Here is a 22,837-nt window from a genome sequence, read left to right as displayed (position 1 = left end):
ATAAGTCATCTAGTGTTAGCATATCGTCGACTGACAGTCCAGTCATTTATTTACTTATTCCTCTTTCTCTCTTTCTTTCTTTTTTTTTTGCTAATTGATCCATACTCTCCTTTGTTTCCATTTTTTCCTGAAACACAGAATCAAACAATTTGTCTTCTTGACTTGACAAAATTTTATTTTAGAATTGGACATGTTCCATCCAGTGCTGTTTGTTGTGTGTGAGGGGTGCGTGTGTAGGTATATGAATGTAGGTATGTGTGTGTGTAGCTGCTGCAGTGGCACTGTTCTCAGTCCTGAAAGGGAGCAGAGGAGATCGACAAAAAGACAGACAGACCACGACACTTGTCTTGGTCCCTGCTTACTTGGTTGTAAACTGAACTTTCAACTTTCTTTTAGAAAGAGAGAGAGATGCAAGTCACAAGTCACAAAAAACTGTTAAAATGCGCCTCATCCCACTGATATTGACCAAGAATTGTTTATGAGGTCAAAAAATATTTGCAACCACTACATTCTTATGTGATTGCTCTGATGAATGAATTTATACCAAAATGGGCGTTATACCATGATTTATTGGGAGAAACCAAGCAATTCTATGTAAAAACACACACTCAGCACCCCAATAGCCAGAATAGAATGATCCTTTACTGTATTTCATAACCACTTTTTCCTGCAACTGCAATGATTCAACTGTGAAATTGGCAGTCTAATCAGGTTCCTTGGATCAAATCATCGAATAGTTGACTACTTGGGGTGACCCCTAGAAGCACGTAACCTCAACTGTGAGAGCATTAGTTGAGAGTAAGACCACTCTACATTCCAAAACCATTGAAGCCTAATTGATGCTTGGGCTCGCAACACTTCGCTCAACAGACACAAGACATTTTTGACACTTTTCTTTCAAGTCGCGCACATGGAAAATTTTCTTATGTCACTGACATCATCATATTTTGTTGCGCAATGTGATTGGTAGTGTTACTATTGTTGCCACGGAGACAGTAGTTTTAAATCAACATTGACTCTGACCTGCACTCAGCATCTCTGTCTACAGAAGCAGCTGTCTGTCAGCAGCAGCTGCTGGGAAGCAGAGAGGTCAGTCAAACTGCCTTCACCAGGCTGACTGACAATAGACATTTACTGGACAAAATATTTTTCATGTCAGCGTCACGGAAAGAAATCAGCAGTGTTTATATTTATTGATCTATTGATTTTATTTCCCTGCATACCATAGAGAGTAAGGGGAATCTGCAGCTCACAGACAGACTGGGAGCTAATCAGTTAATGAACATAAAATTAATAAGGTAAAACCATAAATAAACAGCGGGATATTTGTGTGATTAATACATCTGTCTGTGCAGATTACTCTTTACCAAACAGCAACAGAAACAGACTCGGACTGTAAACAAAAGCAGGAGGTCTCTGGTTACCATGCAGATGGCTTAAAACCTTCGCCAAAGCATAAATTGAAAACGTCTCGCGGCTGTTTAATTTCTTTCAAGTGCCACTCTTCAAATGTGTTGTGCCTGAGCATAAATCAGCCTTACGGGTTCTCCCTTTGGCAAAGGCCATGAAGCATCTTTTTTCTTTGAAGCACTAGTGCGCCTCAGTTAAAATGGATCCCCACTGATTTTACACATATGCGGGTGTTTACAGATGTTGGGGAGCACTACTTCATATGTGAAACGTTGCACAAAGTATTATGTGGCTCCAGTAGGAACTGTGCAATATCTGTTAACGTCCATTGGGGCTGAAGACTACAAGTTTTGGGGGTTACCACCCTTAGGTGCCACGTTTTGACAAGGGGGGAAGAATGGACAATATCTGAAAGAAGTTTATCTGTGATTCTGCTGAACAGAATCAATTTTCATATTTTTTCATATTCATAACTTTGCATTGTGAGGTGACTGATTGGCCTTTCCATCTTTGTTCTAACAGGGATTATCCACCACTGGACTACCATCGTCCATTATGTTGGCATCTAATGACATCATCAAGCCTTAAGCAGTGTCCCATCCAAAGTGATGTTATTTTACCATCAGCACTCATAGCTTTCTTTCTGGAGTGCCTCTCTGAACCAAGGAGGTGTTTCAGAAACAAGTGTCTTGAAATTAAACTTTGGCCTTGTTCTTTAACTTTCTCTGTAACCCTACTTCTTGTTTCAGAGTGCTCTCGATTGGATCCTGCAGAAGTGGTAGGGTCAAAGGGTTGTAGTGGAACAGGGGAAGACATACTTGCCTATACAGTATACTGTCTCTCTAGTTCTCATCACCTAAACAGCAACTGTCCAATCCAAGCTATTCTCATGCACTGTTTGTACATTTTCCGTCGAAAAGTAATGTACCAAAATTCATACAGTACAGGCCAAAAGTTTGGACACACCTTCTCATTCAATGCGTTTTCTTTATTTTCATGACTATTTACATTGTAGATTCTCACTGAAGGCATCAAAACTATGAATGAACACATGTGGAGTTATGTACTTAACAAAAAAAGGTGAAATAACTGAAAACATGTTTTATATTCTAGTTTCTTCAAAATAGCCACCCTTTGCTCTGATTACTGCTTTGCACACTCTTGGCATTCTCTCCATGAGCTTCAAGAGGTAGTCACCTGAAATGGTTTTCCAACAGTCTTGAAGGAGTTCCCAGAGGTGTTTAGCACTTGTTGGCCCCTTTGCCTTCACTCTGCGGTCCAGCTCACCCCAAACCATCTCGATTGGGTTCAGGTCCGGTGACTGTGGAGGCCAGGTCATCTGCCGCAGCACTCCATCACTCTCCTTCTTGGTCAAATAGCCCTTACACAGCCTGGAGGTGTGTTTGGGGTCACTGTCCTGTTGAAAAATAAATGATCGTCCAACTAAACGCAAACCGGATGGGATGGCATGTCGCTGCAGGATGCTGTGGTAGCCATGCTGGTTCAGTGTGCCTTCAATTTTGAATAAATCCCCAACAGTGTCACCAGCAAAACACCCCCACACCATCACACCTCCTCCTCCATGCTTCACAGTGGGAACCAGGCATGTGGAATCCATCCGTTCACCTTTTCTGCGTCTCACAAAGACACGGCGGTTGGAACCAAAGATCTCAAATTTGGACTCATCAGACCAAAGCACAGATTTCCACTGGTCTAATGTCCATTCCTTGTGTTTCTTGGCCCAAACAAATCTCTTCTGCTTGTTGCCTCTCCTTAGCAGTGGTTTCCTAGCAGCTATTTGACCATGAAGGCCTGATTGGCGCAGTCTCCTCTTAACAGTTGTTCTAGAGATGGGTCTGCTGCTAGAACTCTGTGTGGCATTCATCTGGTCTCTGATCTGAGCTGCTGTTAACTTGCGATTTCTGAGGCTGGTGACTCGGATGAACTTATCCTCAGAAGCAGAGGTGACTCTTGGTCTTCCTTTCCTGGGTCGGTCCTCATGTGTGCCAGTTTGGTTGTAGCGCTTGATGGTTTTTGCGACTCCACTTGGGGACACATTTAAAGTTTTTGCAATTTTCCGGACTGACTGACCTTCATTTCTTAAAGTAATGATGGCCACTCATTCTTCTTTAGTTAGCTGATTGGTTCTTGCCATAATATGAATTTTAACAGTTGTCCAATAGGGCTGTCGGCTGTGTATTAACCTGACTTCTGCACAACACAACTGATGGTCCCAACCCCATTGATAAAGCAAGAAATTCCACTAATTAACCCTGATAAGGCACACCTGTGAAGTGGAAACCATTTCAGGTGACTACCTCTTGAAGCTCATGGAGAGAATGCCAAGAGTGTGCAAAGCAGTAATCAGAGCAAAGGGTGGCTATTTTGAAGAAACTAGAATATAAAACATGTTTTCAGTTATTTCACCTTTTTTTGTTAAGTACATAGCTCCACATGTGTTCATTCATAGTTTTGATGCCTTCAGTGAGAATCTACAATGTAAATAGTCATGAAAATAAAGAAAACGCATTGAATGAGAAGGTGTGTCCAAACTTTTGGCCTGTACTGTACATATCACTTGTAATCATCAGCCAGTAATTTGGTTATAACCCACATATTTGAGAAAGCTGTGATCGTATGACTAATGTGTTGACGGGGTAAAGTATGAAGAAGGAAGCTATTGTGTTGGGAGGCAGGTTGGGGCGGTGAATGGATCACAAAACACAGGACTTTACCCAGCAAACTGCTGTCTGGAAACATGTAAACTTGGTTTCATTTGAGGTACATCGTCAACATGTTTCTTTTCCAAATAAAAAAAAAAAATCACAGTAATACTGCTTGCCTAATCCTAACCTCCATAACCTTATGTTAAGTTTGTAACTTTATGTTACATACCATCATTCCTGGTGCGCAAATTTGTAGGATATCATACAAGCTCTTGTGAGTGCATTTTTTTAAGAATATCATATAAACCATTTAACTTGTCCAATCATAGCTGAGAAACCTTAACTAGTCGCAGCAGGACTGTTAAGATTTGGATATCTCTGCATGTTAAACTGGTGTAAATGTAGTAAGAAAGATAGTTTGGAGGATGCTGCATTTTTCTGTAGCTTTTGCAAAACATACAATACAAAAGTAAAATTGTAAATAGATTATGGACTATAATGGATTCAACACTATGTCTAACTGCACTAACATAAACTGCAATCATTGGCATGTTGGGCCAACTAGCTTACCTACAGAAATAACCTAATCCAGCATTAGTTTGTGGAGTTACACTTCAACAATTCTCGTTAGCACATCCACTTTGTAATATTAGTCCACTGTATAGCAGCTGTCTCTGGATGCTACAGCTATATATCAGAGTGCAGGCTAATGTTAGAAGCTCTGTCTTGACAAGTTTTTACTCCAGCAACCTCGGCCAAACTTGTTTTTCGACAGTGCACATATTGGTTGGTCCTCACCCTAAAATCTTTTTCTTTTTAATGTAAAAATGAAATATAATATTTGAGAAACACAGGCTACAATAAAGCATTAATCTAACCTCTGTCCTTGACTAATTATCCGAGCTAAGTAACCAACAGGGTAATTTTGGAAGGAAATACAGTCTTATTGTACACATAATGCCAGGACGAACTGTCTCTGTACTGCAAGACAAAGACAGCACTGTTTCTTTACTTCCATATTTTCAACATTGATCATCAACTGGTAAGGATGCTGACTTTTTGCCTGAGCCTTGTAGCTTTAGCATCAGTCTTTTAGCATGATATCATGTATGTAGCCATTAGGTGAATATTTAAGACCCTTTTCCAGGATTCCTGTATGAAAACATGAAATAGTCAGCCAGGGGACTGTGTATTTAAGTGATTTGTGGAGCTAACATTAGGTAAATTAGCTAGCTAGCTAGGCTACAGTTAATAAAATCTACCAGCAACAGTTTTCATTTCAGCTGGCAAAATCGTCATGGGCTAAAAATGAGACGCTGCTTTTGTTCTTTCTTTCTGATATCAATGACCCATTGTTTCAGAAATGACTGAAAATGTTTAAAAGAAGAGTCAATTGCCCTTTTTTTACACAGAGATTACACTATAGTGCTGCTACAAAGTCCCTTCTTTACGCCACTTTTGCATTTTTACAGGGCACCAAGAATAGTTGTGATTTTAGACAGCATGGCAGCATCCTGGAAGCAAAAGAGCCGTGATGGGTGTGACATTTAACTCAACAGCATTGGCCTCTAGTGTGACATATAACATTTGCCTTGGCAGTGCTTTATAAACATAACATAACAATGGCATAACATGGCAATAACAATCATTTGCTGTCCCTTACATTTTATCCACTGCTCGAAGAGTAAGAGGCTTCTTAATCTCGTTGTTTCCCCAATTTACGGACATTTTAAGTTGCTGTTCTTCTTTGAATTAGCTGCTAGCTGCTTTTTAAATCTCCCGAGGTGGGTCGCACATATAACACATGTCAAAACATCACATGTGTCTCATCCATGGCCCCAAACTGATGGCTGTCCCTTTTAGACAGACATTGTTTAGTACTGTTACTACTTCCTCTGCCGACTCAAAGGCAAGACAACTCTGTTCCCCCATTCTGTGATTGTACTTTTTTATAAAGAGAAGCTGAATAAAATTCTGACGTGAAACACATACATGTAGGTTTCTAAAAGTGTATTTGTGAATTTGTGCACATATTGGGTACCTATGACTTGGACGTGCGTGCTGGCAGTGATGCTCGTGGCAACGTTGGTGGCGACACACTCCCACTCCCCGTGGTCCTCCTTTGTGAGTGACTTGAACTGTAAGCTGCCTCGGGGCAGAACATTGTGCTTGCTTTTACTTGGCTTCCCTACCTACAGTCCAGCCAGCCAATGAAAGACAGTCAGCCAATGAAAGAGAGACAGAGAAAGGGGCACAGTATGTTTAGAACAATTCAAAATTCACAACTTTAAAAAAAAACATGCAGGCCGACAGGGACAGTTTACCAGCTATTAAAAATATCAATCTGAAGTCTGACAACAACTACCATAATATTGCTTTCAGTATCTAAGCTAAGTATCAAATTACACAGAATGAGAAAATGCGTAAGTGGGAAACAAAAACAATAGCTAATCACACAGTAGTCAAAGAGCGAGATTAAGCATGCCTCATAATCAAGCAAACAATTGAGAAAATCTAATATGTTCCTTTGATTGCAATGTTTTATAGACATCATTAAAATGTGATTAAAATGTTAAAATGACAAACAGTAGTTTGACTAATTAAAATCTGACACACTACAGGCACAGGTTTCAAAAAGACAGACTTCTCAGTGGAAAACACTAAATGTGACTTTAAACATCATGAAGTCATGATTAAAAAAACTGCTTTGGTAGCCAAGTTTTCACATAGGCAGGCTGGGTGTGGGTTGTGTCTTACCTTCCTCCATGTGATGTTGGGAAAGGGGTCTCCCTCTGCTTCACAGGGGATGACCAGTTCTCTCCCAGCCTCCTGCCTGTACTCCCCTCCAGGAACCACTGAGAATTTGGGAGGGTCCTGCAGAGGGTGAAGCAGCCGGAACAGGTCAGTCAAATCTGATGTTGCTTTAATGAACTTGCAGCGCCTGAATACATGACAGCTGCGTTGCTATTTTGGAATCATGTAAATGCAAAGTGATCCTGGGCATACCTTTAGCACCAGGGGAGCAGGAGGGGACCATCCCATGGAACCCAGGGCATTGTAAGGCATGCAGGTATAGGTGCCAAGAGAGTCCTCTGTCACCTCTGCCACACGGATGCTCCCATCGTCCATTTGGCTCCAACCAGGGTACTGTAGATGGAGAAGCCATGGACTGTGTTTAGGAAGACCAGTGTTTTGTTATATAAAACAATGATAATGGTTCCTAACCTATCCTAACTCAGGTTAACAGGAACAAACTGAAAACTAAAGGATAAAGTGAAAAATGGAATCCCATGAAGCTTCAACTGAAGCAATGACACTTTTGTTTCCAGTATGAGGCGAGGTTAAGTTGAGCAGAACCAAAGCTGCAGCACCGCAGCAGCTCACCCTATCTATCCGGAGAGGGAGGCCATCTTTCTTCCATTTCACCAGAGTTACAGGGGGGTTGGCATCTACAGGACAGCGGATGAAGCCGGGCAGACCAATGGCCACGTAGATGACAGATGGCATGTTTACCACACGGGCAGGATCTGGTGAAAAACACAAGAAAACATCTCTTTGTAGCTTGGGAAACCTGGTGTCTGCTGATTGTAATAGCTGTGTAGAGAACACTGGGAAATCAAACAGTTTATGGGAAGTGCGCTCATCATCAAATGATAAATGAGTTTATGTGGAGCACAGCTGGTCTCAGAGCAACATTTGTGCTTGTTTGCAGAGTGTATTTTGCTCAACACTGAACACCCATGCACATCAGTTTGATTCCTGAACTGAAATTAAATGAGCAGCATTGTGTCCATGATGACACATGGAGTACATCAAACAAGATTTTAACAAGGATTTCATGCATGTGTGCTACACTGACTTCCATCACACTTAAAATAGCCCACCCTACCTCCACTCGACTAGTGATAGCCCCAGGTCAAAAAAGAGTGGTATAAGGACAATTTTCTGCAGTGTTTTGGGGTATTAAAAACAACAAATTCAAAGGACAAATTCAAAGAGGACAAAGAGGGCAGAGTTTTTTGCAAGTTACATAAACTTTGAAGCATTAGACGCATAAAAAAATCTGCCGAAATAAATTAAACCACTAAATAAGCTCCAGTAGAAGGGACAACTGAGTACTGCAATCTTGATTGCATCTTGCGTAGTCCAACACCTGCCCTCTCAGCACAGGTCAACAGCGCAGCACACCAATGTTTCAAAATATTTTGGTCACTTCATTTCGTAGAGGCACATCCATGTAGACTTCCCTGAAATTACACAAACACCTTGTTCTTGTCTTGTTCAGCTTTCCAATTTCAAGTTTTTTGACTAGCTGATCACTGAGAAAAAAAGAGTCAAACTACTTCAAACAAAAAACTTTTACCTTTCACCCCAGATGTTTGTTCTGTGCTGATTAATGACGTCTGTTTAATGACTAATGAAACCCCATGACCTAATCATGTACTTTTGTTGCCTTAAACTACACAAGTAAACCTAAAAACAAAATCTTTGCCTACCTTTGTTTTGAAAAAAAAGAAAAAAAAAAAAAGTATACATTAAACCAGCAGAAGGTTTTTGAGTTCATTTTGAAAAGACACAATGCATTAACAAGCTGTCCCTGAGCATCCAAATCTGACACTGAATTCATGGGGCCATTGACCAAGTGTCAGTATATTTGCAATTTTTCCACGTTGTTCCGCATTTTCCGGCCGACTGGAAGTCGTTGCGCATGCAACGTCATTTGAAATGTCATCAGACGCGTCATCATTCCAGTATGGAGAAAAGCTCTGTATTGACATACACTGAACAAAAATATAAAAGCAACACTTTTGTTTTTGCTCCCATTTTTCATGAGCTGAACTCAAAGATCTAAAACATTTTCTATATAAACAAAAGACCGTTTCTCACAAATATTGTTCAAAATCTGTCTAAATCTGTGTTAGTGAGCACTTCTCCTTTGCCGAGATAATCCATCCCACCTCACAGGTGTGGCATATCAAGATGCTGATTAGACAGCATGAATATTGCACAGGTGTGCCTTAGGCCGGCAACAATAAAAGGCCACTCCAGTCAGTATCTGACCACCATTTGCCTCACGCAGTGCAACACATCTCCTTCGCATAGAGTTGATCAGGTTGTTGATTGTGGCCTGTGGAATGTTGGTCCACTCCTCTTCAATGGCTGTGCGAAGTTGCTGGATATTGGCAGGAACTGGATCACGCTGTCGTATACACCGATCCAGAGCATCCTAAACGTGCTCAATGGGTGACATGTCCGGTGAGTATGCTGGCCAAGCAAGAACTGGGATGTTTTCAGCTTCCAGGAATTGTGTACAGATCCTTGCAACATGGGGCCGTGCATTATCATGCTGCAACATGAGGTGATGGTCGTGGATGAATGGCACAACAATGGGCCTCAGGATCTCGTCACGGTATCTCTGTGCATTCAAAATGCCATCAATAAAATGCACCTGTGTTCGTTGTCCATAACATACGCCTGCCCATACCATAACCCCACCGCCACCATGGGCCACTTGATCCACAACGTTGACATCAGCAAACCACTCACCCACACGACGCCACACGCTGTCTGCCATCTGCCCTGAACAGTGAAAACCGGGATTCATCCATGAAGAGAACACCTCTTCAACGTGCCAGACGCCATCGAATGTGAGCATTTGCCCACTCAAGTCGGTTACGACGACAAACTGCAGTCAGGTCGAGACCCCGATGAGGATGACGAGCATGCAGATGAGCTTCCCTGAGACGGTTTCTGACAGTTTGTGCAGAAGTTCTTTGGTTATGCAAACCGATTGTTGCAGCAGCTGTCCGGGTGGCTGGTCTCAGATGATCTTGGAGGTGAACATGCTGGATGTGGAGGTCCTGGGCTGGTGTGGTTACACGTGGTCTGCGGTTGTGAGGCCGGTTGGATGTACTGCCAAATTGTCTGAAACACCTTTGGAGACAGCTTATGGTAGAGAAATGAACATTCAATTCACGGGCAACAGCTCTGGTGGACATTCCTGCAGTCAGCATGCCAATTGCACGCTCCCTCAAAACTTGCGACATCTGTGGCATTGTGCTGTGTGATAAAACTGAACATTTTAGAGTGGCCTTTTATTGTGGCCAGCCTAAGGCACACCTGTGCAATAATCATGCTGTCTAATCAGCATCTTGATATGCCACACCTGTGAGGTGGGATGGATTATCTCGGCAAAGGAGAAGTGCTCACTAACAGTCAATCAATCAATTTTTTCAATCAATTTTATTTATAAAGCCCAATATCACCAATCACAATTTGCCTCACAGGGCTTTACAGCATACAACATCCCTCTGTCTTTTGGACCCTCACAGTGGATAAGGAAAAACTACCCAAAAAAACCCCTTTAACGGGGAAAAAAACAGTAGAAACCTCAGGAAGAGCAACTGAGGAGGGATCCCTCTTCCAGGACGGACAGACGTGCAATAGATGTCATACAGAACAGATCAGCATAATAAATTAACAGTAATCCGTATGACACAATGAGACAGAAAAAGAGAGAGAGAGAGACAGAGAGAGAGAGAGAGATGCAGGACAGACGGTAATGACAGTAGCTTACAACAACATTAATGAAAGTAATAATATTATAATTATAGTTCTGGCTACTGTGATACAATATGTTGAAAGTATATATCAATATCTGACAGTATACATATGTGACAATAATCATATATGTGTATAATAACAGTAGAAGTATGACTAATGATGACAGCAGCAGGAGGCATCTGGCAGGACCACGGCAGCAACACAACCACACACGTCACACTATCCAGGCACCGCTGTGATATGAGTTAACCTGAGAGACAGTGGAGCACAAAGGCTCCGGAGAAGAAGCCGAGTTAGTGACATCCAGAATGGCCGAGTTAGCAAGATGCAGTAATAGGACACGAGAGAGAGAGAGAAGGAGAGAAGGAGAGAAGGAGCCCGGTGTATTATAGGGGGTCCTCCGGCAGACTAGGCCTAAGTCAGCCTAACTAGGGGCTGGTACAAGGCAAGCCTGAGCCAGCCCTAACTATAAGCTTTATCAAAGAGGAAAGTCTTAAGTCTAGTCTTAAATGTGGAGATGGTGTCTACCTCCCGGACCGCAACTGGAAGATGATTCCACAGGAGAGGAGCCTGATAGCTGAAGGCTCTGGCTCCTGATCTACTTTTGGAGACTTTAGGGACCACGAGTAACCCTGCATTCTCAGAGCACAGTGTTCTGGTGGGATAATATGGCACTATGAGCTCTCTAAGATATGACGGAGCTTGACCATTTAGAGCTTTATAAGTTAACAGTAGGATTTTAAATTCAATTCTGGATTTTACAGGGAGCCAGTGCAGAGAAGCTAAAACAGGAGAAATATGATCTCGTTTCTTAGTTCCTGTTAGTACACGTGCTGCTGCATTCTGAATTAGCTGGAGAGTTTTTAAGGACTTACTAGAGCTACCTGATAATAGAGAGTTACAGTAATCCAGCCTAGAGGTAACAAAAGCGTGGACCAATTTTTCTGCATCTTTTCGGGTCAGGATAGGCCTAATTTTCGCAATATTATGCAGATGAAAAAATGCAGTCCGTGAGGTTTGTTTTAAATGAGAATTAAAAGACAAATCTTGATCAAATGTTACTCTGAGGTTTCTTGCGGTAGTGCTAGAGGCCAGAGCAATGCCATCTAGAGAAACTATGTCATCAGATAAAGAGTTTCTGAGTTGTTTCGGGCCAAGAACAATAACTTCAGTTTTGTCTGAATTTAACATCAGGAAATTGGTGCTTATCCAGGTTTTTATGTCTTTAAGGCAATTATGAAGTTTAGTTAATTGATTACTTTCTTCTGGCTTCATAGATAAATACAACTGTGTATCATCCGCATAACAATGGAAATTTACAGTGATTTCTAATGATGTTACCTAAAGAAAGCATATATAGACATAGGATTGGTCCGAGCACAGAACCTTGCGGAACTCCAAAACAAACTTTAGTACGTAAGGATGATTCATTATGAACGTCAACAAACTGAAAACGATCAGATAAATAAGATTTAAACCAGCTTAGTACAGAACCTTTTAGGCCAATTAAGTGTTCCAGTCTCTGTAGCAGAATTTGATGGTCAATAGTGTCAAACGCCACACTAAGATCTAATAAAACAAGTACAGAGATGAGTCCTTTGTCTGAAGCAATCAGAAGGTCATTTGTAATTTTAACTAGTGCTGTCTCAGTGCTATGATGCACTCTAAATCCTGACTGAAATTCCTCAAATAAATTATTATCATGGAGAAAATCACACAGCTGGTCTGCGACTACTTTCTCAAGGATCTTTGACATAAAGGGAAGATTAGATATTGGTCTATAGTTGGCTAACACCTCTGGATCCAGGGTGGGCTTTTTTAGTAGAGGTTTAATTACAGCTACCTTAAAAGACTGTGGTACATAGCCTGTTAATAAGGATATATTGATCATATCTAATATATGAGTGTTAACTGAAGGTAAGACCTCCTTAAGTAGCCTAGTTGGGGTGGGGTCTAAGAGACACGTTGATGATTTAGATGAAGAAATCACTGCGGTCAGTTCATGAAGAGAAATTGGGGAGAAGCAATCTAAATATATATTAGGTCTTACAGTTGTGTTTGAAGTTAGATAGGTACTATCTGAGGACAGGAGGTCATGCATTTTGCCTCTAATAGTTAGAATTTTGTCATTAAAAAACCTCATAAAATCATTACTGCTAAGGGCTAAAGGAATACAAGGCTCAATAGAGCTTTGACTCTCAGTCAGCCTGGCTACAGTGCTGAAAAGAAACCTGGGGTTGTTCTTGTTTTCCTCTATTAGTGCTGAGTAATAGTTTGCTCTGGCATTGTGGAGGCCCCTCTTATACTCTTAACACAGATTTAGACAGATTTGTGAACAATATTTGAGGGAAATGGTCTTTTGTGTGTATAGAAAATGTTTTAGATCTTTGAGTTCAGCTCATGAAAAATGGGAGCAAAAACAAAAGTGTTGCGTTTATATTTTTGTTCAGTGTAAGAATTTGCACTGTTTAAATGTATACAATATGTGTTGAATGTATTAAAATATTATGTTTACAGAAGATGTAGCTTACATGTTTTACAGTCACATTGTGTGGTTTGAGAGCTACAATATTCACTCAGGATTTTTTGCAACATTATTGGAGTCCATGTTTCGAAACTAATTAAATAAAACTAAAGAAGAGAACTATAAAAAACATTTGCAGCTATTTTTGTAATATTCAGTATGATTATTATAGCAAGTGATTACATGACTTGTCTTTTTGGAGGTAGTGATTTTTTTAAAAAATCAAATTTTTTTTTCTCCTTTTGTCATTAGCCGCAATTTTTGTCATTTCCCGCAATTTCCCGCAAAAAATCACATAAAAATGCCGCAATTTTCATCGCAATTTCTGACAAAATTGGCTGCAAATTCAAGGTTTTTTTGCCGCGAGATCCTGGAGGGATATGGATACTGTTTTTATACACGCAAACCTTTAGTAGATCCGGCCCTCAGTCTTCAATCATTGGGATTTGATATGGTCAAAGACAGGCATATGAGAAAAAGGCAGTCCATCTGGTAGAGGAAAGGGGCTAGGAGGAAAATTAGGGCAAAAAGGAGGAGAAGCTAAAACTTATTTTTCTTAAATCCTGAATTCAAAAGAGGGGAAAGAACAGCATGGTTCCTAAATGAGGTCAAGGAGGAGAGCTTCAAAGTAGGCACTGGGTGATAAGGAGAAGAAATGGTGTGAGTGAGAGGAGGAGGAGGAGGAGGAGGAGGAGGAGGAGGAGTGAGTGCTATCAGCAGAGCAACTGAGAAAGGATGAGTGAGGCTGAGCTCGAGCGTGGGAAACAGGACAGGTGAGAGAGAGAGAGAGAGAGAGAGAGAGAGAGAGAGAGAGGGAGAGAAAGAGAGAGAGAGAGAGAGAGATGTGACTCGATGACGTAAGGTAGAGAGGAGCTGGTGGAGGATGAGGCGATGTGATGTAGACGAGAGTGAGCGCATGAACTACTGAGCGAATGACTGCATGAAATGATGAGATAGGGGCATTGAAACACAGTGAGGGATCGATTGACCGTACTGTTGCCAGAACAACTTTGTACAACAGCTGCTGTCCTCCGAAGTCCTAACCGCTGGCCCAGCAGCGCTCTGCCACAAAGAGCCCAGAGGAGCGCTGCCACCAGCACCACAGACAAGAATATCAGCCAAGTTTCTAAATATAGCCCTCAGACAGCGCTATCGCTCACGACACGCTGGGTCCCACTGCAAGATGCTTTAGGGAAGTTATTCACTGGCAAGCATTTCAGGGAGAAAGACAGAGGGAGGACATAGAAAGGGAGACTGTGGGAGAGAGATTTAAACAGTATGAGGTAGAAGAGCGAAAAAGGACATGAAACAAATAGGGAAGAGCGAATGTTGAGGATTGAGGGAAACTGATAAAGAGGGGAAGAGGGAACAAAAGGAAAAGATGAGGATAAGAGGAAAGAATCCGACAGAAAGACAAAGAAAGCACTCTGCAGTCTGACAGAGAAAAGTCCCTGGTCTTACAGCAATGATGTAATCCCCCCCACCCCCCTTCTCCCTCCCTCTCACGACTGGTGTTGCCTGCCTCTGTTCCTCACACACACACTCACACACCACAATCTAATGTACAGCCATCAAAGGAGGCAGGAGAGCAAAGGAATGCAAAATGTCTGTTGCCTTGACTACTGCCAGTGGCCGGCCACCGGTCGACGAGGCAAAAATCTCAGAGCTCGTCCTGTCTGCTCCAAATAAGAGCAACATGCTTCTCCAAAGTGACAAATTCACCAGGCGTCATGATTCCAGACCTCCGAGTGACTGATGGACTGAGTGAGTGTTTTATGGGAGGAGAGAATAAGGAGGCGGCAACCCATGATGAAGACAGAGGGAGGGAGAGACAGAGATGTGTTACTGTGCATATGAATATATATACATAAATGAGTACAAATAAGGAACGAAGAGCGCGAAGGGAGAGGCAGGGGAGAGAGAAAACGAGATAGCAGGAAGGAGAGGCACAAGGCACATCATGCAAAATAGAAAAGTGTGTTTGAGAAAGCATATGGGTGTTTGGGTGGGATTGGCTGAGAGGTGGAACAGAGTAGAGTGTCCAAATCTATTCCACACTGCAGAGGATGCACCGAGCACATTTCCCACCCAAAGAAGACAGTTTGTGGACGTGCAGCAGAGTCAAAGCTATTTGTCCTGCTAGTACTGATCAGAAACTCCCAATCATGGATGAGCCTTTTGTTAAAAATGGGGTCCCTTCTCAACAATGTGTGCAGAGATAATGATTAGTCATCAGGTATCATACTATTCAGCTACTACTCTATTATTTTTCAAGATAGTCATGTTTGATGTAGAAAGAGTCGTACCAAAACAAAAGATTATGAGGTCTTAAATGCTACAGTACGTCCTAGTTTCTTCAACAGAAGCCTTGTGATGTTGAAACACAGTTATTATTGGACCTGTCTAAGATTATTTTGAAGTCTAAGTATTTTATCTTTGATGGCAAGTTTTGTAAACAAGCCCAGCGGCCAGACAGGCTGCACACACATGCTAATTTCTTGAGGAGCCATTTGGAACAATTATACTGATAATCAAGTGACCAATTTCTCTCTCTAAAAATGATTTTCTCAGCCGAGGTCCAAAGTCCAATCCACACAGAGTGTGTTCTGTTTGGGATCTATCAAAATTAAAACAGGTTGCACTATTTGCCTCCATTTGCCTCCGTCAGAGTGGTGCCTGATGCTGTCTCCAGTTTCCTTACATACAACACACTGACCTGTCATGATGCAACATATTCTCATAAATCGGTTCATATGATATCTTGCGAAACTCTGTTTTTTTTGTGACCCATCCACCACCCCAACCTGCCTCCTTAAAGTGCTCAGGACTGCTCTACTTTACTGCTGTCAGCACACTGGTCAAGTGGTAGCAGCCTTTCAAAATACATGGGATATGTACGAATTTGGGTGCAAATTCATAATTCGTACATAATTTGTGAGAACAGCCTGCATGATGTCATCATTATGTCACCAAAGATACCATGTCTAAGAAACTTTACTGTCATTTTTTTCTTCAAAATTACTAATATCACACTCTCATTGTCCTCAGGCTTAAGAAAGATATCTATAACTCTAAATACAGAGTGTTAGATAAAAGTTGACTTTTCACATTATTCTCTTACATGTACACTTTTTCATTTTAATCCATCAGTGGGTGAAGGGTTGATATATATTTTTCAATACAAGTCAGTGTCTTCTATATTCTTTCAAGCTCCTTGTTCAGCTTAATTTTTCTTTAAGGGATAGTTTATATTTTTTAAGTGGGGTTGTATGGGGTACTTATCCATAGTCAGTGTATTACACGCAGTAGATATTAGTTGGCACACCCTCAGTTTGGAGAAGCAGGCCAGAGTCTGACTCAGAAGCTAAACAATGTCCTGCTATGGTGGGGTCCGTGAAAAAAAATGTATTTTAGCCACCTAAAAAAGTCCCTCCTAAAAAATCTTGAACATCAGGTGTATATATTTTTTTTCACTGCTTTACCTTTCTGTCTGACAGCCTGTTTCGACGAGGAAGCCGTTATGGCTTCAGTTCCCCCATCTATACTCTGGTTAAAGCCACCAAACTCCATGGGTGAAAAAACTTACTTTAGCTTGCTAAACTCGGGGGCTGCTGGTCTACTGCTGCTTTGATCAGTTAGTTTGTGTTATTGTGTGACTTTGGTGAATCCAAAGTAACCCATTTAAATGCCCAAGTCACACAGTAACATAAACTAACTAACTGTGATCAGAGATGTTAAATTACTGTTTTTCTCAATAGAGTCTGGCTTGAAAGAAAGTGATGCCATGGCTTAATTCTTCCTGTTGGAAATCACTGTCTGACATTAAGATAAAGCATAGGGCTGGGCGGTATGACCTAAAATTCATATCACGGTATAAATCGAATCCCTTCACGGTAACGGTATATATCGCGGTATAAATTTAAGTGTAAAAGTTATAATAGAAGTGTTTCTGAATGGGTTTTGTAGTCAATTTAGCAAAGCTAAATTGATAACAACAACAACAACAACAACAAAAGCAAAGATATAATGTATTTTTTAGAGCATTTATTGTGCAGAATGCAGATCTCAAAACTCAAAATTAAAACCCAGTACTCTATGGTGCAAAATGTCCCCTGGGATCTATATCAAAAGGTAATTTCCTTCTTTTAGCAAAATCCTAAATGACTGAGTTGTGTTTTTTCCACCTGGACCTTTATGCTCTGCCATTTCTCCTCTAATCATCACGCTGTAACCTGTGACAGGCTGCTATGATACCACAACTATCACACATTCACATATGGAGTTTTTTGTGGAGCCCCTAGCGTCACATAGGTTTACATTACCAAAGGTTTATGACAAACTCTCTTGCCGAAAACCAACTCCCGTGTGCACACGGCGAGAGAGGAGAGGGAGAGACGCTGTGCTGCTGCCAGAGGAGACACTGAATGAGTTCCCTCTGAGCGGTAAGTCGCTAAAAGAGTCTGAGAAGTGCGGGGCTGTTCATAAGACATTAACTCACTCACTCACAAGTTCTGCAGCAACACATGTTGCACGTGCTACGCTAAATCACGGACGTGAACCAGCTCCTCTTGCTCCGCTGTCTCTGTGCTCGCAGCCATTTTCACACTGAGGCAGGTGCGATGACGTCATTGACGATAGGACGGTAGAGCACAAATCTCTACCGTGGGCCAAATTTATATCATTTCTACCGTCTACCGCATATACCGTGCAGCCCTAATAAAGCAGTGAAAATACTCTCAATATAGTGGACACTTAAACTGATACTGCTTTGTTTAGGAAGGACTTTTTTGGTGGTTATAAAAGAATTACACTTCTAGCTGTTCTCAAAGAAATCCTTTTAATGAAGAACACTGTAACCCAGTAGACTCTACAGACATGGCTTCAAGTCTAATTTCTCATTTAATCCTTTTGGGCTTAAAGTGCCCCGTTAAGAAAGGCAAAATGGCTCCCTCCCTAGAAGCCACTTCTCCAATTTTGGCCCCCCCTCTTTGACACATATACCTTGTGACTTCCCATCTATGTCAGAGAAGAGACTGGATGATACATTTCCGTAAAATGTGCTGCAACTGTATAGGTCTCTTTCTTGAGTTTTATGGTGATTTTATGTTCTGCTATTCTCTCTTGTGTTTTTGCTACATATCCTTTTCCACAAGTAAATGGCACCCTTTCCATGCATGATGTTACTCCTCTGATTTGTTTTGTTTAACCTGTAGGTGGGTGGCTTAGTCAAATTTGTCTAGGTCTGTTGTTATATTGTGCACAAGCACCGTATTTATAGTTTCCATCGGGGATGGGTGTGATTACAATAGATATTTTAGGGGATGCATTCAGAGTGTACCCACTTGTCCCTTACATTACTTCCTCTTTTGAATATTACTCTTGGCTTTTCCATATATATATATATATATATCTATATCTATATATATATATATATATATATATATATATATGTATATATACATATATATACATATATATATATATATATATATGTGAAGTCTGTAATGCCTTCTAAAACTTAAGTAAAACTTAATGCCTTCTAAAACTTAAGTCTAGATAATGAGCAAAGTTAGATCTGATGTCTGTCACTCACCTGTCTTACAGAACTTTCAATATCATCAAATGCATCAATCCACACTGACTCTTAGGATCAGAGAAACAGGAATCCTAGAACCCTGTGTCTCTTCTTTTTCTTGGTGCACTTGTTGGAGCATAATTTCCACAGGAAGTTGGTTATCATATAGATCAAACAACACACAAGGACTAATGTGACTCAAGTGGATTGTAAACATCTACCCCCCCACAGGCCATGTACACATTTTGTTGCATTTTGTGTTTTTTGTTTCATGTTTTTTATTTGTTTATCTTCTGCCTGCTTTCTGTAAGCACTGTTTAAAGAAATCAATAAAGACAAAGTTACCCCCCCCCCAAAAAATCACACAAAAATGTTGTGCTGCTGTGAACTTGAACAGTATCTGTAGTGATTGATCAAGGCCCCCAGAGTGGCTACGAGCTTTCTGGTTTCACTATAGGCATATATTAATTCCCCATTGTAGGGGGCAGGGGGATGAAATTAATTAACCCATAAATAAAATAAACTGCTGACAGACAGACATGGTTACAACAGAGACAGCCGAACAATGGTCGGAGTCAGTATGGATTGAACAGAATTTAGAGAGCAGAATCTCTTGCTGACCAGTGCGGAGAAATGCACCCCTGGTGTGAACGGCTAGGCGACTGCTGACAGGCAGCTGCACGACAATTAACAAATCAGGGCGCTTCCGCATTCAGTGTGAACCCAGCGTAATGATACAAGTGATGAGAATATAACATAATAATATCAATTGTGTGATTTTACATGGCTTGCGCTCAGGGTTTTACCTGGCACACTTTGTAGACTAAATACACATTTCTATGTTGTGCAATGCAGTATTTATAACTATTGACATCTTATTGAAGTCAATGTCTTTTCACCGGGTCTTTATGAACCTGATGAATCAATCCAGTCTATCAATAAATCAATCAATCAATCAATAAAGGTCCTCAACAAAGTTCTAATGTGTTTTCACTGTTTCACAGGTGTTTGGTTCGTTTACTATTAGTCCCAGATGAAGTATCTTGTTAACAAGCTTCTTTCTAAGAGTGACAGAATCCTATATAGACTCACTAACTTAAATGAACACACTTCAGCTTGTTTCACATGACAGATTTCTGTATTTGTGTTTTTCTCTGTCCTTTTCTTCCTCATTTGAAGTGGGTGGGGCTCAGTTGGGAAAAGGTGATGTCACAATCTTATTGCACCAATCAGGATTTAGCAACATTTTGATTAGAATCTGATGAGAGCTGGTGGTGGGTTTTTTGGTTACTGTCAATGAAATGTGGCCAAACCACACCCTTAGCCTACTAAAATAATTCCAAAAGATGTTTTGATTTTTGCTTATTCAGTAATTTATCTGTAGTGTCTCAGACTTCAAGCCAAGCTTTAAGGGGCTTTAAGTTATCCATGTCTCTTCACCTGTCTCTTTCTCTACACACTGTAAACCCCAATCCATGACACAATATCTTATTGTTAAGTCTCCACAGACTCCCCAGATTTACAAAATGACATAAAAACTTTACGTTCACTTCACGTTCACAAAAACTCATCCCTTGTGAGCTTGACATATTTTTTTATGTTAAGTAGACAATTTTTGAGTTTTGAGTTAATATGACTAAAATTTATAAAGATGATTTTGCCTAATTAGTTTAAGGCCATACACAATACTATAATTGTGCACATAACATATTGTGGCATGTTGGGGCTAAATAGGTGGAGTTTCCTAGCAGGCCATGAGACAATGGGTCTCATTCATGAAAAGTTAGTAAATCTGTGTGTAGATTTGCACATAAAAGCCTACACTACTAAAAGCCTACTCCGGATTCAGGAACGCCGCGGGAAACTCAGATTTGATTGTAAACACGTGTGTATGATCATGAATGCCAATCCATCGTAAAGTGGCAGCGCGCTCCCGGTAATCAGCAATTAGCATAAATCCCACCCCATGAATAGCCAATGACCACCATATAAGGAGGTGTAGGTGCATCCAGTCGACCTGTTAGTCATGGCGCAAAGAAAGAAAGAGAAAGAAAGAAAAAGACTTTTTCCGAAGCGGAGATTGAAATACTTTTGGGTGAAGTGGACTTAAGAAAATACATTTTATTTTCTTCAGTTAGTAGTGGTGTGACAGGGACAGGCAAAGCGAAGGCCTGGAGGGAGGTAACAGATGCTGTTAATGTTGTCTCTGTACAAAGAACCATGTCAGAGGTGAAGCGTAAATGGTTTGATATGAAACTGGAGGCAAACAAATGCATAAGCACACACAAAAATACAGCGGTCACCAAACAAACAGAAGATTCATTTGTGGGGTTTTGAATGAAGTGGGAACTGGAAACCAGAGATGTTTTGTGCATAATAAACTCTAAATCAGTGATGGCTGTCGGAATATAGAGCTATTTAACATTTATTTTAACAAATGATAAGGATAACATATAGCCTACAGCAGTTTTGTATGCATCGTCTTCAAATTATTTGAATCTTAAAAGCCTAAAGCTCTGTTTTATACAACGTAAATTAAACATTTTTCAAATCAGATTTATTCAAGCCACACAAAAAAACAAAAACAACAAAAAAAAACGTGTTGTCTCAAATAATTCTTTCAGCTGGCACGTTCTCCTTCGTGACTCCACCACCTGCTGCTCCTGCTGCTCCTGCTGAACCCAGGCACCGAGGCCGAAAAGGCTGTGATCCGGCTGTCCTTACGTATATTTTTATTATCATCATTCAACATGTAGAAAGAATGTGTAATCTATTGAGTCGATTTACATAGATAATTCACAGTCATGAACCTAATCTGGATCTTAAACCTGCTAATTGCCAACTAATGTAACTAAATGTGTTATATTTTTAATATTTTTGTCATGTTTAGATTACGTGTTTCAAAGGCATCTGTGTATTGTATACATAACAGAGCGCAAGACGAGTTAAAATTGTAATTTCCAATAGTGAAAAGCAATATTTATGTGCTTTACTAAATTTACACAAGCACTACGAGTGGTCAGGAGCAGGAGTAGATTTTGTTAGTAGCTACGAAAAGATCGGAGCTACTAAAATATTGATGAATGCGGACATGCACGTAAATTTCCGTCTGCAAACAGTTTACACACAAATTCCTTCTGCTGACGTTTCATGAATGAGACCCAATGTGTTTAAGGCCATAAGCTGAAGAAAACTGTGTTAAATGTGTTCTAAATCACTATGGTTACCCATTACACAGTGATTAATGTTCACGTATTTCACAATGGCTCTAACAGGTTACAGTTAATGTTGTGGTAAAAGACATGAGTTATGTTGTATACACAGTTAGTGACCTTCTACCTGAGTGGATATTAGAGTGTCTAACAGAAAGTTGTGCTGAGGTGAAATAAAGAGCAGTTCTTGGTTCAGAGATCATCCCTTTGCCTTATTTTTACACTCAAGAAACCTAAGCCCACCACAATATTTTTTTTATAAGTCAATGAAATTTTAAGAACTTGTTATAAAATGTATAGTCAGTGTTTCTATGTTCATATGACATAAAATTAAATGCTCAAACAACAACAACAACAACAACAACAAAACCAACAACAATAACAGCAACAAAAAAGTCATGTTAACTGACATACAATTCCTGTCAGACAAGGGCCATGTGACACATTTATTTTGTGTCTGGTGTACTCAAAACATTTATGTTACTGTATTGTACTAAACCTGTTTCCAAAAAAAGTAAGTTGAGTGAGCATATTGGGGTTTACATGCATTGCCATGTTTCCCTCCTTTGAACCTCCACTATGATTAGCCCTTGGTATTAATAGTACAGAGTTGAGGTGTCCGTGGCTTTGACCCAAACAAACAAAAAGGACAAAGAGAAGACAGGGAGGGACTCGTGAAATAAACCAGGACAGACTTTCAGCTTAGTACGTGTAAAAACAGCAGGACACTCACATTGCACTGTTAGGTAGGCAGAGGCAGTGGGTGGTCGGCCCAGGCTGTTGCTAGGAGCACAGGTGTATTTCCCAGCATCCTCTGGCTTGACTTGGGCAATGATGAGAGATCCGTCGATGAGAATTCTGACTCTGCGCTTTAGGTCACTATGAA

The 22,837-nt window shown here is 40.7% G+C and overlaps 1 protein-coding gene across 3 annotated transcripts in view; it reads right to left on the bottom strand.

Moving 5' to 3' along the window:
• The window catches only part of igsf9bb (immunoglobulin superfamily, member 9Bb), a 277,518-nt gene that overhangs the window by 65,473 nt on the left and 189,208 nt on the right, over positions 1-22,837 (bottom strand). For all 3 annotated transcript variants that reach the window (XR_013492299.1, XM_033650284.2, XM_033650293.2), the window contains exons 7-11: positions 22,685-22,830; positions 7,461-7,603; positions 7,083-7,223; positions 6,834-6,950; positions 6,118-6,268 (exon numbers count right to left, since the gene is read on the bottom strand). Coding sequence is in view for 2 of the 3 variants with exons in the window: in XM_033650284.2 (XP_033506175.1) it covers positions 6,118-6,268; positions 6,834-6,950; positions 7,083-7,223; positions 7,461-7,603; positions 22,685-22,830 (698 nt within the window). In the remaining variant the exon portion in view is untranslated. The remainder of the gene's footprint in view (positions 1-6,117; positions 6,269-6,833; positions 6,951-7,082; positions 7,224-7,460; positions 7,604-22,684; positions 22,831-22,837) is intronic.

This window comes from Epinephelus lanceolatus, chromosome 11 (genome assembly GCF_041903045.1).
Source record: "Epinephelus lanceolatus isolate andai-2023 chromosome 11, ASM4190304v1, whole genome shotgun sequence".
In the NCBI taxonomy this organism is placed as follows: domain Eukaryota; kingdom Metazoa; phylum Chordata; class Actinopteri; order Perciformes; family Serranidae; genus Epinephelus; species Epinephelus lanceolatus.
The sequence above is the reverse complement of the archived record's forward strand: the minus strand, read 5'-3'. Positions and strand labels throughout refer to the sequence as shown.